At 42.1% G+C, this 16,784-nt stretch overlaps 1 protein-coding gene across 2 annotated transcripts in view; it reads right to left on the reverse strand.

Annotated features, from left to right (window-relative positions):
- SCAPER (S-phase cyclin A associated protein in the ER) overlaps positions 1-16,784 on the reverse strand; it is a 318,889-nt gene that overhangs the window by 33,602 nt on the left and 268,503 nt on the right. For both annotated transcript variants that reach the window (XM_040413608.1, XM_040413607.1), the window contains exons 26-28: positions 15,797-15,952; positions 10,863-11,097; positions 7,878-8,027 (exon numbers count right to left, since the gene is read on the reverse strand). In XM_040413608.1, the coding sequence (XP_040269542.1) occupies positions 7,878-8,027; positions 10,863-11,097; positions 15,797-15,952 (541 nt within the window). The remainder of the gene's footprint in view (positions 1-7,877; positions 8,028-10,862; positions 11,098-15,796; positions 15,953-16,784) is intronic.

A 16,784-nucleotide genomic window follows, 5' to 3' on the forward strand; every position in this document is an offset into this window, starting at 1 on the left:
AGACCACCGAGGAATCAAGAAAAATACATGCCAAGGTCCAGGCAGGCAGATTTTGTGCAAATCCAAGAAACAGTCAAAGGGTCAGGAAAAGCAGATTAAAGTCAACATGGGGAAATAGCAGGGCCCTGATCATGCACAGATAGGTAAATCCAGGGACAAGCAGAAGTCGGTATATGGACAGAAATATGGCTTTGCAGGAATTGCGCTACTAGAATTTATTACCCAGGCACCCTTCCACTTGGGAAGATGCCTTAAATGCTCTAAGGAAGGTTATCATAGGCTACAGCAGATGGAGGTGCATGAACTGGTCCTTTAAGAGGCCAAAGGGTGCCCTAGGATATACAGCAGAAGGAAATAGGCTGGAAGGCCTAGCAGGAGCATGAGGACGTCACAGGACACTGAAGGGAGCGCACTGCTAGACCAGTTGTGACTACCTCCAGGATGTGTACAAGTCAGGAAACACAAGTACACTAAATGTGCATCTCCCAAAGCTAAACCAACTTGAAATGTTCTGCTTCTAATATTGTTGGCTCCATAAAAAAAGAAATCCACCCAAAATACGATTCTTAACATGTGCATTTTATCTTCTTTACTTTTTTAGTGTGGGGCGTGTTAGCTGATTCAGCATGACGCTGAAACCTACACCTCCCGTAGTGCAACTGCTCATGTACAGTCTTGTCTGTATGCTCCGACCCCCCATGCTGCATGTGCTTCCCTGCTCTCCTCCCTTTGTTGTAAAACATACATGGAACAACCTACCATCGCTAAAACCACGCTTGTCTGCAGGGATTAGTTTACCCCGTCCCACGTAATGGGACATCCCTGATGACGTGCCATACATTGGGGGAGTGGATTCGTCTGCCATAACCATGTGACCAACGTACAGCATGTCATCACAGAGATAAAAAAAAACAAAAAAACACCACCACTTTTCTAACTCTAAGTACGGTAAATTGTGGAGGTGGCAAAACGAATGCCTTAAGGTCAAATTTTCATTTTTGTCTTCTGAGTACTTGCCATTTACGCCCCTTTAGTGACCTAGTTTTGTGCTTCTGGTCATTACTTTTGATGGTGACTACCTTAGGGGTGCACATACATTAGTTGTGTCTGGGTATTTTTTTATTTTTTGCAGACCAGTACACAGGTCCAGTGTCCATAGACTGATAGCACTGGACAGAAAAAGCCAACATCTTTCAGCGTCTAGGAGAAATGGAGGTGTTGCTGTTACACCTAGAGGCTAAGCCAGTGATGGTGAACCTTTTAGAGACCGAGTGCCCAAACTGAAACCCAAAGCCCACTTATTTATCGCCAAGTGCCAACACGGCAATTTAACCTGAATAGCAATATAGTATATCTTCCATGTATCACTTAGCTATAAGCATATTAGTACGCCAAAGGCATATTAGTACGCCAAAGACTTTTTCAAGGGTGCGGGTGCCCACAGAGAGGGCTCCGAGTGCCGCCTCTGGCACTCGTGCCATAGGTTCGCCAACACTGGGCTAAGCTCTCTCTGCAAATGCTGTGCCCCTGCTCCCTCTGCACTTTGATTGGGGGCCAGGCAGTGTAAAAATGATCACGCCCGCCTGGCTCTGTCAATCAAAGTGCAGAGGGTGCAGCAGTTGTAGAGAGAGGTGAGCCGCTAGGTGTAACAGCAACGCCTCCATTTCTCCTAGAGGCTCCTTTGCATATGTTAAAACTTCTCAGCCAAGGGCACATGCAATGGGTCAGCCATTTTCATAGGTACAAATCTGCTGACAGATGAGCTTTAACCTTCTTGTTTAATTTAGTTTAACCAATGGTGGTTCAGCAGCTGCATAAAAGAAAATTGTTTACAGCAAGAAGATAATCTAACGTCTCTAACAGTAGCAGAAACAAAAGAAGAAATAAATACATGACAGCTCTCCAAACTATAAATTATTAGACTAAAAAAAGAATATATAGTGAACACATTATTTATGCTGCATGGTGGACATTCAATTTCATTGAGGATGGTCTGTGCATGTGCTAGTACCCCTGTCAGCCCCCCAATCTAAGTTAATGGAGGCCGCTGAGGGTCAAATGACCCTCCATCAGCGTAAGAGTGCTAGTTCCTGACAATTGGAATAATCATGGTCTTATGTAGAAGGGCCCTTAGAAGTTCCAAGTAATACAAAAAATAATTTCAAGACACCTTCCTTTACAAACAGTAGAGTTCCTTAGTTACCTATGCATATTGCTGTTATTATCCATCTCATAGATATGGGCAGTAATTGGCTGCTGTTGGCTGCATGGTCCCCTTGGTATGATGTCGGAAAATGGTGCAAAAAAGCTCTGTGCTTAAAAGTTAAAAAAGATTTCCATAAATTACTAAAAGTAAGCATACTTTGCCCATTTCACCCCCCCCCCCCCTCACTGCCGCTCTCATCCTACCTGCCTGGCTTTGATATTCTGCAGCGATGACATGACCATATACCCCATGTGACTGCTGCAACCGTTCACGAGCCACATGGCCACGGTTATGACTGCAGCCAAGATAACAACAACATGGCTGCAGCAGCGGGGAGGATCGGAGTACTGTGCTGGAGGCCAGGGTGGAAATAAAGTGGGAGAGTATACATTCTTATTTTTTAATGACACTTGCTGGCTTGGAGGAAAATGTCAGACAACCCCTTCAATTTTACTTTCTTTTCACATGTAAAGCAACTTTTAAGGTTTTAATGAGGTTAGAAAATCCCTTTCTCAGAGGCAAGTGCATGGGGGAAACGAGTTTAGAAGAGAACGAAAAATAGGAGGAATCTATGGTTTTTTAAACTTTGTGAAACAGCTTCTTCCATCACATGAACTAGCTACATGTGCAGTTTTAATCTCGGCACACAACAGACAATTTCTTTGATTTTCATCCACTACAGACTTTAGACTCTTCTTCTACATAAACTGCAGCCTGAGCCTAGGGCTGTTTATCAGATGCATTTCTGACACATTATTTACAAAAGGCCTGAAAAAATGACTCTTGACGTTTCTCTGCCCTCTCCAAAGTGGTCTGCGAATTCTCTGCCTGTATATAAACAATCTGGTGTGTTCAATCAGTGGAGTGTCACAGCTAGGACTCGGCACATGGAGGTCACAGCTTGGTGAAGTTTCAGGAAAGCAAGTTCCAAACGTCTTTAACTCTTTGTCTGGCAAGGGTGAATAAAATACGTCATAGCGGGTCTGCTTTTTCCTGGCCCATGACATGCTTTTTATGTCATGGATTTAAAACCTGATGCCTGAAATGCTTCAAATTCTCCTACTTACTTTCACAAAGTCATTAAGTTGAATCACAAGCTTCTGGTCTGGCCACAGTCGCTATTAAGAGGAGCTGTATACAGTTGTATGTAGTAAGCTCCCGCTTGTGGTGGCGGCTGGAAGCCAAAATCTCCTCAAATTTCAGAAATGACATGAACTGATTTTGTAATGGCATAAGAAATGCTAAAATGCGTCAGTGCTGATCTTGTTGAAGCCCTCCACCCAACACCAAAGGGTATGGAACATATACTAACACAGTGTCTGCATCGTTGTCAGATGCAGTTATTGGTGAAGATGATAGAGCCAAAAAATTGATTTCTGTGGAGTGAAACCCTGATCTTCAATTTGTTGTTTTAACTTTGTCATCCAAAACAACCAGCCATGAAAGACAAGTCAATGAAATCTGGCCACCTTAAAGGGGTTGTGTAAGAGGATGTGGGCTCCCTCGGTGAAAACATCTGGTCTGACTGGCGGTGACCGGCTCCCCTTACACTGTGACAGTGATTGGCTGCAGGTGGTGTCAAACCGGATGTTTTCAGCGAGGGAGCACCGTGGAGCATCATAGGCCAGGAGTAGAGGGAGCGGGCAGCCAACGCTGGAAAACAAGTAAGTAAGGCTCCCTTTACAGGTCCATCCAAGTGGGTGGGTTTCCCCCCCCTCCATTCTTGCACAACCCCTTTAAGGGATTGTGATCCACTCAGGAGCTGTCAAAGATCCACCTTGGGTCCTGATCTACTGGCTGCCTTCCTAGGCAGTAGGGTGTTCCACGTGTCGCTTTTACAAATCTATGAGATGTCTGCTGACAAGAAACACGTGGGTTTTGCGAGACTTTGGCTTGTGAGGATCTTTAAGGTTGATTCTGAATGTTGAGGGAGGCACTGTGCCTGGCAGTGTATGGGAGGCACTATAGCTGGCACCCTGCTGAAGAGGAAAAAGAACATTCTGGTTGTTTATTTAGAGATTAACATGAAGCTCCTGATTATTTTTTGTTTTAGTTTCTGCAGGAGATTAGGAGTTTATAACAAGGTTCCTAGGAGTTCCCCAAAACCTGCATAACAAATCTAAGCCCGCTTTTTTTCTGCCATTATAGGGTCCCCGTACTCCTTGGTGAAATCTAAGATCTATATAACTGTCAGCAGGACAAGTATGTAGGAGGATGAAGTGATAGACATGGATCATTGTAGAGCAGAACGGCCAACTACCCCACTTAATAAAGACCATGTAACAAAGTATATCTTGCCATCAGCATAAATATACCGTCTAGATGACCTCCAGTTAGAAAATGAATACCAGTAACCTTTCATAAATGTCAGCTTCTAGCTTCCAACAATAACCTATTGGATTTAATTTCTTCTCCAATCCATCTAATGAAATTACAGGAATTTATTTAGATCATGAAAAATGCTAATTCAACTTGGCCCAATTAAGTTAATTGTGTTAATTAGATTCCAAACAGGGACAACGTGAACGTGCTTTAATTAATCAGAAAGCAGGATTTGGGATCTTTCCCCCTAACAGCTTTGGGCCCAATCCTCTGTGGAAGAAGACTTATAATGCATTGCGTGCTAATAAATTGCCTGTCAGGAGATGACTAGTAGTGACAAATGACAGGAAAGTGATTTAACTATTACCTAAGTGATCTGGATAGGCTTTTCACCATTAACACACATCCAACATGCAGTGCATACAGTAGATAAAACACCATCTCGTCCAATGACTCAGGGATGAGTGCCCAGTAGCAGTAGTGATTATAGTACAATGGCATGGTGGCTAAGCAGCCGTTTGGGCTATGACCTCTGTATCACACAAAAACCATGTGCCAGTGGTTTTGGATTAGCAGTGACAATGGTCAGACAGCTCTGCTAAATGGGATCAGCTGCAGGGAGTCCAGGGCAGAGGAAAGGTTACCACCTTCCGAAGATTCAGAGGAGTGTGAGAAAGCAAAGCAATAAGATGTCTATAGAATGTACAGTCTCAAGCTGACACTCTGTAATAAAAGCAAAGAGGTGCCATACATCAATCTCATATTGATGAGGAAGTCAAGGAAGTTCCTGCATATTATTAGATCAGTGATCACCAATACAGCTTTTTTATGGCAGTCAATAAGGGTCTCCCGTGCCAGGTGCTAAGCTATCTTATGAGAACCAGGTTCTTGCTTTAACAGCCTGGATCAGCAGAACTGCCAATCCGAGTTGTTTAACCCCTTAAATGTCGCGGTCAATAGCGAATGTGGCATCTGGGGGGTGCCAATGTCTTTACATGGCAGCTAGAAGGTGTAGTGAAGGCCCCCAGGTCTGTCTTCTGTGTAAACCCATTAGGCTGTGCCACAGCCACAACCTGATAGATTGCCTGTCAGTTTTACACTGACAGCACAATACACCTATTATGCAAGATATCAAACAATTGCGTATCAAAGTCCTCTTGTGGGACTAATAAATGGTATAAAAATAATTTAGCAAAGTTTTGTTAAAAAAAACTGCCCCAATATAATGAGAATAGACCATCAATATTAAAATACTGGAAAACCTCTTTAAGGTAAATTTTTTTTATTTCATAGTTTATTTATAGACTAGAAACCATATAATTTTCTAATATACATGTACTAACATTCAAAACAGAGAAGGAGCCAAAATGGAATAGTGCACAGATTAGTCCCTGGTAATGCATCCAGGATCTAACAGAATAGACTAAATATGGTGTCTATCATGTGACCCCTGCCATTCAGTTAACACTATCCAGCTATCTATCAGGTGGAGGTCAAAGTATTTCCTACAACAGCATCACTTTCTGTGCAGAAGCAACTATAAGGGTACGTTCAGTTGTAGCAGTCAGTGACTCCAAATGCTGCATTTCTTTTATGTGGTAGTCACTGTTCAAAAATGATATGACTGCTATATCCGAATATTCCCTTACATTCTTTTTCTCCATTTCCGTGTGTGATTCAATAAAAATTTTTATATATATATTTTTTTTAAACTGTATGATACACAGTCAATATTAGACTGGTGGGGATCCAACTCTCAGCGGCTCCACCAATCAGCTGTTTGAAGGGGGCAAATGACCAGCAATACCAAGCACAGCCGCTACACAAAGTAATAAACACAATAAAGGGGACACAGTGCTTGCCTAAATGTTGCAGCCACTTCAAACAGTTAAACGGCAGGGGAGCAGAGAGTCAGACCCCTACCGATATTGGTGACTAATATTGATGGCCCTTCCTATGGTAAGGCATTCAATTTTAAAAACTGGATGGCCCCACTCACTAAGAACTTTGGTTCATTCATGCAGAATCTACAGGGGAATTGATCTGCAGGGTTGTGGAGTTGGTAACCTAAACTTCTTACTCCTCTAATTGTCCACACTCCAACTCTGACATAAATGGCTCATGTATAATAATTAGTACTAACTAACTCACAGAATTTTCATAAGCATCATTTAAATACACAAGCTACATAGGCGGAGTTCATACAAGCTCTTCTTATTCCCACTGTTCTGCTCCATTATAGCAGCAGAACAACAGAAATAGAAGTGCTAGATCCAGCACATACCTAAAACTATCGGCACCAGACGGACACCATTGGGGTCTGCTGGGTTTCTGCAAGGCAGTCCAGTATTTTTTACGGAATTCATGACAAAGGCTTCTAATGAAGCCTTCTACGCAGATGTGAACACAGCGATTTCGGAACAAAAAAACGATGTATTCAATAAATGGTAAGAAGTTTTTTTTAACTGAAAAATAGTAAGTGGAATTTGTGCAGAAACACAATATATTACTTTAACTTATGCACAACATTAGGACTAAGAATCTGAACAAAACATGCACCTAATATCTGTAAAGAGTCTATGAACGTGTCCTCAGAAATGGTATTGTCTCAATATAATTAATATTTTCAAACTTTTCTTAAATTCCTATGAAGGTAAATATGCAACATTATGCACAGTGATTTCACATCAATTTTTTTGTAGTGTAGAAAAAAAAAAGTCTAGCTCTAGCTGGAGCCGAAAGGTCTCCCTTGGACACAGTGCCGTTAATTTTGTTATAGGTCTATTTTTTATATTAAATGCTTAAAAGGGTTATCCAAAGTATAAAACATGCCCCTGAATGCCTGGGCCCCCCATATAGATTGTACTTACCCCGCTCCACGGCACCTGCGTCGTTCCCCGCACGGCCGCTGCTGCACCTCCCCGTCGTGCATCAAAACATTTGACGACGGGGGGAACGGCCAACAGTAGGCCACGACGGGGACGAGCCCCCCTAGCATCGCGGGTGATGCTAGGGAGGATCCTCTTCGTCGAGGCCTACCTATTGGCTGCTCATTCCATGGCCGGATGTTTTGATACGCGTGGCGGGGAGATGCAGCAGCGGCCGTGCGGGGATCAGGGACCATGCGGGTGTCGGGGAGAGGGGTAAGTATAATCTATATGAGGGGCCCAGGCATTCATGGGCATGTTTTATACTTTGGATAACCCCTTTAAGGACATGTTCACAAACACCAGGGGTGTTTATTTACAATTTCCGTGCACAGGCAAAACGTTTGTGAAACAAAGGAAAATAAGACACAATTGTTATTAGGAATGGCAGTCTACTAACATACTGGCTTCTTACCACTCACCTGATTGTCAGCATGATTCACCGTGAAGTACCCGACACAAACAATGATCTCATGAAGAAGATCTTCACACATGTATTGGGTGCAAAACCAAATCAGGTAACTGATCACATGTCGAAATGCAAGAGAAAGGCCCTCTGCACCTACAACAGACTAAGAGAAACCAAGAAGGAAACACTTACAGAATATCAAAGGGGATCGTACAAAAAAAGTGCACACTAAATTTTGGACTTTGAGCAGGTGTAAATCAGAGCCAAAATTTGCACCATTTTCTGGCCTTAATTTTAATAAATCTATCTAAAAGTTACAGGCCACACTACTCTCAGTAGACCCATAAAACCTTTGGTGAGCTAAATTTTTCCCCAAAAAATTTTCAACTATGCAAAAATAAAAATATGTTGCAAAGCTGATGTTAAACTACCCTTCCGCCCCCCATAGTATAAAACTAGTTCAGGTAAGAGCTGGAGAGTTCCAATACAGCAGGGATCAGCAACCTCCGGCACTCCAGCTGTTCAGAAACTACAACTCCCAGAATGCTCCTTTCACTTCCATGGGAGTTACAAGAACAGCAGAGTACCTGTGCATGCTGGGAATTGTAGTTTCACAGCAGCTGGAGTGCCGAAAGTTGCTGACCCCTGCAATAGAGGCTTATTTGAGACAGAATTAATTAGTTGACACAATCCTTTGACATCTACTGCATCAAAACCAGCATTAAAAGTATCTGAGCAGCAATCTGGATCCTGAACACAAGGAAGTGTAATGATTATAATTAGAGATGAGAAAAGTTTTAAAAAATTTGATTCTGTTCTGCATTAATTAGTCACAAATCGCTATAAATCAGGTATACCCAGGCCACTCTGCCTAATCATATACTCCCCACTTGCCAATCTCAGTGTGAAGGCTTGGAAGTTAACCCTTTCCCAACCCCCAACAGTAAATTTCCGTCAGCAGCCGGGCATTTAAAAATGGCGTCAGCTGGCTTTTAAAGACATCCAGCACTAATGTCCGTGACCAGCAGTAATGCCCATTGCAGACTTTTAACCCTTCAGATGCCGTGGTCAACTGAGTGTGCCCCGGCGGGGATCGGGGGAGCCAACCCCTGTCCTCCTGTGTGATGGTACCAAAGAAGGTACACAGCATTGAGGCAAGAAAACCTTCTTCAAACCATGCTATGAACTACTATGAACCTAACTGTATTTTGCTTTTAAAATTATTAGGGTTAAGACCAGATGCCGAACCTGGTGGATAGATCAAACATGGCCACTGGATTATTGCAGCAACACTATTCCTAGCGCATGAGCGCTTGCCATGTCTCTCAATATGCTCAGCAAACAGGACAATGGCAGAGAACGCACGGGATCAGGATTTTATTGGGCTGTGACATCACAGGGGATGGCTACCGGCGGATTGGCTGGCTGCACGGGTCATATCGCGGTCCCAGGCTTCTTACTTACTTTTGGGAAAAACTGATTCGATACCACGAAGCGCAAGGAAACTTGGATTCGTGTCAAATCAAATTTTTCGATTCGCTCAGCACTAATTATAATGCTGGAAGTGCAGTGCTGACAAAACTGCACTCAATGTCACCACACCAAAGGAAAATGGTGCTTGTAGATTAATAGTCAGTTGTAGAGTTTAGACATGGATACTTTTTATAATCAGAGCATCCTTAATCTGGGATCCAGTCACTTCCTGAAAATACAATAGATAGTTTTTTAGAGCCTGAAGTTGAGGATACTGCGTTTAAAGGGGTTATCCAAACCCTATAATACGCCCACTAATGCCCGGGCGCCTCACACAGGTGGAACTTACCTTGCTCCCCAACACTCGCGACGATTCTGATACTGGGACGAGGATCCCGGCCTCCGCAATACTAGGGAGGCTCCTCTCTGTCGCGGCCTGCTACTGGCTGCTACCCTTCCCCCCGGATGTTTTGATATGCATGACGGGCAGATGCAGCAGCAGCGGCCGTGCGGGCATCAGATGCGACGCGGGTGTCGGGGAGCAAGGTAAGTACAACCTGTGTGAGGGGGCCGGGCATTAGAGGGGTTGGATAACCCTTTTAAGCGCATGTCCAGTCAGGAGCTCAAAAATATGAAATATGTAAATCAGAACCTACAAGGGCTGCTTACCCGCTATTTCTTTTCATCAGATGTCACTGCTTGGTTGCTTTTAAAATCAAATCCATTAGGGCAGAGTTGTTACCGTTTATCTACAGTGCCTACAGAGAGTCTGAGCTAGCCTGAGGTCCCCAGCTTACACTGTGAGATGACAAACAAGCACTTTTGTACCTGCATAAAAACTCTGATCATAAATGTTCCTAACATTTGTCTCATTTGTTGGGTGACCAGCTGCATGTTTACAAGGGGCAATGAGCAGGAACGAATGCCAACCATTGGCTCGTGTAAGAGTCCTTAAAGTGTACATAAACATTCACTCACATTTCAAAGTGATAGTAATAGGCTACAAGTTTTCTAATATAATTTATGGATTTTTTTTTTTTTACTTTATCATAAACAGTGTCTCCGGAATTTCCTGCCTTCTGATTCGCTATTCACTACGGCGCATAGAGAATCCATACACGCAGCCATGTATGCGGTGTACGGATACTGAGCGCTGCTCGGACAGGAGCACATCTCCCTTCTCCTGCCTGTGCCCTCTGCTGAAAACCGTCATAGAACATGGGTGCAGGACACCTGCTCCTGCCTGTTCTCAATGCACTTCTATGACATGGCACAGACAGGAGAAGAGAGATGTGCTCATGTCCAGACCGTGCTCAAAGTATCTGTGAACCGCATACATGGGTGCGGTGTACAGGTTCTCTATGCGCTGTACTAAATAGCGCTTCAAAAGGCAGGAACTTCGGGGCCATCGGAGGCATATTCAGCTATGAAAGGCATAAAATAGTGTGCACACCTAGCAGAGTAGATTCATCTTGAAATATATATTGACTCAATGTCCACTTGAAGAAGTTTCGAATGTATTTACCTGAAATGACTGAAGATGAAGTGTAGCAAAACTGTTCAGGAACCGCAGGCTTTGGACTGCCACTTGAATGGTATTGTGCTCATAGGTCTCTTTTGAGCTGGAAACATTGGGTTCAGAGGAGGAATTGTGGAACAGTGCACAATACAACATATGTACAACTCCCACAAGATCTGAGCTTTGTAGGGCCGCTGACAGGCCTGTGGGATCCTGATGGCTTTCAAATATGTCCCAAGTGCTGAATTAAACCAGAGACAAATTAGACACGTGACTTCATTAGGTACAAAGGATAGTGTCTTCTCTCCGGCATAAAGGTTACGGCAAACAATACTAACATATATCTGAGGGAAAAAAAATGATGGCCTAATATTTGGAGTGGCTAGCTATACCGGAACAGACAATAAAGTATACTATGGAACATAGCCGTAGTGGCAGAAATAGAGGATTTCCATATGTACAAGCAAACAGAATAAATAGTCTTGATGTCCTTTAAAGGTGTGAGGACTGGGTCACAACTGGATGCAGAAGGTACATTCATGCATCACTATGTGGCAAGAATATGAAAGTCAGACCACACATGGAGTACTGTGTACAGTTCTGGGCTCCTGTGAACAAGTTAAACATAGCAGAGCTGGAGAGAGTTCAGAGGAGGGCAACTAAAGTAATAACTGGAATGGGGGGACTACAGTACCCTGAAAGATTATCAAAATTAGGGTTATTCACTTTAGAAAAAAGACGACTGAGGGGAGATGTAATTACTATGTATAAATATATCAGGGGGTCAGTACAGAGATCTCTCCCATCATCTATTTATCCCCAGGACTGTGACTATGATGAGGGGACATCCTCTGCGTCTGGAGGAAAGCAGGTTTGTACACAAACATAGAAGAGGATTCTTTACAGTAAGAGCAGTGAGACTATGGAACTCTCTGCCTGAGGAGGTGGTAATGGTGAGTACAATAAAGGAATTCAAGAGGGGCCTGGATGTATTTCTGGAGTGTAATAATATTACAGGCTATAGCTACTAGAGAGGGGTCGTTGATCCAGGGAGTTTTTCTGATTGATTGGAGCCGGGAAGGAATTTTTTTCCCCTTAAGTGGGGAAAATTGGCTTCTACCTCACAGTTTTTTTTTTGCCTTCCTCTGAATCAACTTGCAGGATAACAGGCTGAACTGGATGGACAGATGTCTTTTTTCGGCCTTATATACTATGTTACTATGTATTAATGGCCCTGAAAATGAACATTAAAAAAATGCCTGATTTGGAATACGGCGTGATGTTCCCTATATTGTATATGACAAATGTTCCAGTAGTAGAACTTGTAATGTTTCAGTAATGCAGAAGTAGAACTATCCTACTCCTGAATTCCAACCACTCCAATCTACATAGCATCTGATAACTTGCTCAGCAAGCATTACCACAGGCATTGATGGTCTACAAAAATGCTTTAACCACATGAACATAACATTCAAAGTAAGATCAATGGTTGCAGTCGGGTTCCTTAGAGCTATGTTTACATTTAAGAGCTGATAGTATATTTAGGAGGCTCCCCATGTCTCCTGTTGGTTTGCAACGTCAATTTCAATCATGTGCTTTGGTGAAATTGAGTATGGAACATAAAAAGAGTCTATTCAGCAATCCAGAAAACAAGATATTAAATGAAAGGTGAGCTGATCTAATCAGATGCGATAGTGACTACTCTGCTTACATATGATGGTGGGAGTCCAATCACAGTGTGCTTTAAACAATACCGAGCAGCATATAGCGGTACACTTAGGCAATGCTCACATTGTGTTGGGGCTATACGTCAGGATTATCACTCAATTTTGCTATCAAAATTAAAGATTTAAACCGAGATTATCGTCAGAAATCTTATAATCATGAACGTGCAGGGTAATACTCAGAATTATATTTTATCAAGTATTTTCCTCGTGTGGGATGAAGGCCAAAATCACTTTAGACGCAATACTTTTACAGATAAGGTTAGCACATTTTTTTTTTGTATATCAGTTGCATGAGTTTGGTTTATCTAAGGGTATTTAATAATAATTAATATTGGGCTATTTTTACATTTATTTTACATATGCATTTATTATGGTAATTTATTTGATCAGGCTTGTACTGTGCACTTTTATTATTCACAAATATGAATCGATAGTTTATTTATTCCTATGTATTGATTTGTAATCAGTAAAGATATCTAAGCCTTGTATATACTTTGGACCCATGATATACCAGATTGTTTTTAACATGCATCGATGCCCTTTCCCAACATGACGACTTCACATATTACTGTGTTGGGTGCGTGCTCAGGGTATGGGGGATCCGTCCATTGTGGCTGATGTGACTATAGTTGGGTGGGAGTGCAGTCCTAGAGTATGATGTGAGGGAGTACGCCACTGCTAGAAGTCACACATAAGGGGACACAGAAAGTTTCATAGAGTGCAAACTGGGGCGAAAATGATGCTTAATTAGTGCGATAACTATTTAAACCTGCTACTGACACTGATCCAGAAACCCGTGGGGAAAACATGTGATGGATGGTGCAGTGGTGATCACGGCACTCTGGGTGGGCATGCTGTAACTTCTATTGCGCTATCCACAGCTCCCATACTGCAAGCCCACCCTGAGTGCCATGATCACCACTGCACTGCACCATCCATCACACGTTTTGCACCAGCTTCATCAGGGGGTGCTGGATCAGTGTCAGTAGCAGGTTTAAATAGAAATAGCGCTAATTAAGCATAATTTGCGCCACAGTTTACGTTATATAAAACTTACTGTGTCCCTAGGTGGTGGATGGCTTCTAGCAATTGCGCATTCCCTCTCATCATACTCTAGGACTGGATATATTTGTATTATTGTTGGTGTGACTTTAAAGGAAACTTTTTCCCACAAAACTAAACATCAATCTGCTCCATAACCATAACCCATCACCTGAAGATCAGACTGTATTTTCAATGTCATAGTTTTGCTTTAATTCTACATTTTTCACTGTCCTTGTAGCTTTTATGGGGGTTTATAATTATATTTTTCAGTTGTGTAAATGAATAAAGTGATATTTATATAAGGTTTATTGTCCGATAGTGTGCATTTATACATGCAATAATAGATTCAGGGGATATATTTGCTTGTTTGGGATCCCTGTTGTTTCGATGATGTGTTCGGTCCTACTCTACTTTATAGGCTTTCAAAGGCCAATATACACCCACCATAATTCACTATAAGATAAGCATCATGGGACAATATCCTGTCACTTCACACATGTGACCAGCTCGAATGTAACAAATATGGGACCTAAAACATCTGAATATAAATCAATAATGATGGAGATTTATCACTGGCACAGTGCACTATTACCGTACATCGAGTAGATGAATACAAGGAGTTAAAAACCATTTTAGGTGTGTTATCAGAAAAGAGGCAGAGGAAATGAGTGGCGCTCTTTGCAAGATCAATTTCACACGAGCGTATTCAGTGCAAGAAATATGCTCCGTGTGTCAGAGGTATTTCCCATCCTGAATGCTGCTCCTATGACATGGACCCACGGCGTTATGATTTATAATGCTGGTCCTGACATGGAAATATGGCATTATAATAATTTATAATGCAGCGTGTTCCTGCCTGACCTCCACTCTAATGATTTGTAGTGACGGCATAGGTAAGTACAATTCATTATGGTTGAGATCGGGCAGGAAAACACAGCATTATAAATTATAATGCGTTGGTGAATGTCATAGGAGCAGCATTCAGGCGGGATATACCGAAGTGTATTTCTGGCACTGAATGTGATTGTGGTATATTGGCCTCTCTCTAATTCCCTGCCCTCTTATGCCAATAAAGTCAAAAGTACTTAAAGGGGTTGTCCCACGAAAAATATTCCACAGGTTTCAAACCAGCACCTGGATCGGAATACTTTTGTAATTGCATGTAATTAAACATTTAGTATAGTCACAGAGTTATTCAAAAAAATGTATCTGTATGGCGCCACCTGCTGTCTGTTCTTTTTCTTATTTCTTTGTCCTGCTCACTGAGAAGGCCGCACATGCTCAGTTTCATCCTTCAACTGCCTCCTGAGCTGTGATAGGGAGAGCATGGACACGCCCCCTGAGCTGCAGCAGAAAAGACACTCCCCTTGAGCTGTCAGCTTGATATAAATCTAGTAGAGCAATTCATGGGGAGATCTCTGGATCCATGTGAGATACAGGGCTGGTTCTAGCTTTGTTAGAAAGACATTGTCATGTACTATATGATGTCTGATTTTCATTTTTTACATTAGTCTAGATAACCCCTTTAAGAGAGTTGTGGCTGAATAAGGCTATCTGCACACGTTCCGGATTTGTATGAAGAAAATCTGCATGACAATTGCACGTAAACCTGCACTACTTATTGTGGTTTTGTGCATTTTTTGTGCAGTTCTTACGGCAGATTCTCTGTTTATTTTAAAAACCCCACTGACGTCTATGGGGAAAACCAATATACATAAGGTGCTGAATCAGACAAACAATTCATCTCAATCCCTTTGCTAGTACAGTATTAGGCTGCAGTTTTTTCTCCACAAAAATGTGCGCTGAAAAAACGCATGCAATAAGCAACGTGTGCAGGTACCCTAAAGGGGCTTCATAAACATCATATTTAACCTAATACCAAACCAATATATTTACACCAGAGAACTATTCTACATACATAGATAGCAGCCGCAATAAGTGTAAAAGAAATACCCGGTAAAACAAAAACTGAGTATAATAATGAAAAAAAACAAGCTTATGTGGTACTGAACTGATGCTGTGAGCGGCAAGTACATTTAGCACGTGTCAACTGGTTACTGATGCATGTTTCAAAATCTGAAGGGCACGGTATAGCTGTAACGCGTCATAATTAGATATTATTTAAAATGTAAGTCATACAGTAAAGAAATCACTGAAGAACGTCCTTACCTTGGAGTTACGGAAATGCTAAGTCTGCACAGTTCATGCAGAAGGGTAGTCGCTGCTTGGAGGAATGCTGCCAATTTGGGACTCTCGTCTAGAGGACCTTGTATAGAGATGAAGCAGCCAGATAGCTTGTCAATCAGACCAATATTAATTGTATAACTGAGAAAAGAAAAAAAAAAAAATCACATGTGCATAAGTTAACACAAATACAACATAGTATAACACAATATAAAATGTATATAAAACCCAGTTTTGGTATACTCTTGTTTTTACAATATTTTCCTGTATCATAATCAAGAAAAAAAATTAAATAAAATGCTCCCCCTTCCATAATGTTCTTTGACTAGCCAGACAGACCTCTAAAGGCTATGGACAATATTGACATAGAAAAATACCTTGAGTTTAAAGAGTTCTTCATTATGTCATTCATTTACAGATGCCTTTATATACTGTACAGTTTACCACCTGCTACTAGTTTCAAATTATGCTCAAAGGAGTGTATGTTGGACATGCATTTCTGATACCAGGAAGCTGCCGCCTTCACAATATCACATGAGTCAGCCCGGTTTTATTGCTTCCCCCTTCTGTGTGTGATCCCGTCATTCATTTTCCCTGTAGAGTATTCTGTTGGTTAACTCCTTCCTATCTACACTGATACAGCCTAGGTGATTCCCCTCTCCGTCTCCTATGTATGACCTAAGCCCCTTCCTGTTAGTATTTCTACCATTATGAAATGGAGTACAGAAGTGCAAGGCAGAGAGAGCAGGTGATTTCAGTGAAGCAAATAGATGACATTAGTCCTAAGCTGACGGCAGCCAGGAGCTGTGTGCTATTGGCATGTCAGGAGCAGTAGCAGCACAGCCAGGTACTGTATGTTACACAGGCTAAATATTATTATGGCCTCAGGAAATGGCTTGGACTGCAGCTCAGCCAATCACTGACAGCTAGTCCAAGCCATTTCCTGTGTGTTAAAGGGGTAATCTCATCATAA

This window comes from Bufo bufo, chromosome 1, assembly GCF_905171765.1.
Source record: "Bufo bufo chromosome 1, aBufBuf1.1, whole genome shotgun sequence".
In the NCBI taxonomy this organism is placed as follows: Eukaryota; Metazoa; Chordata; class Amphibia; order Anura; family Bufonidae; genus Bufo; species Bufo bufo.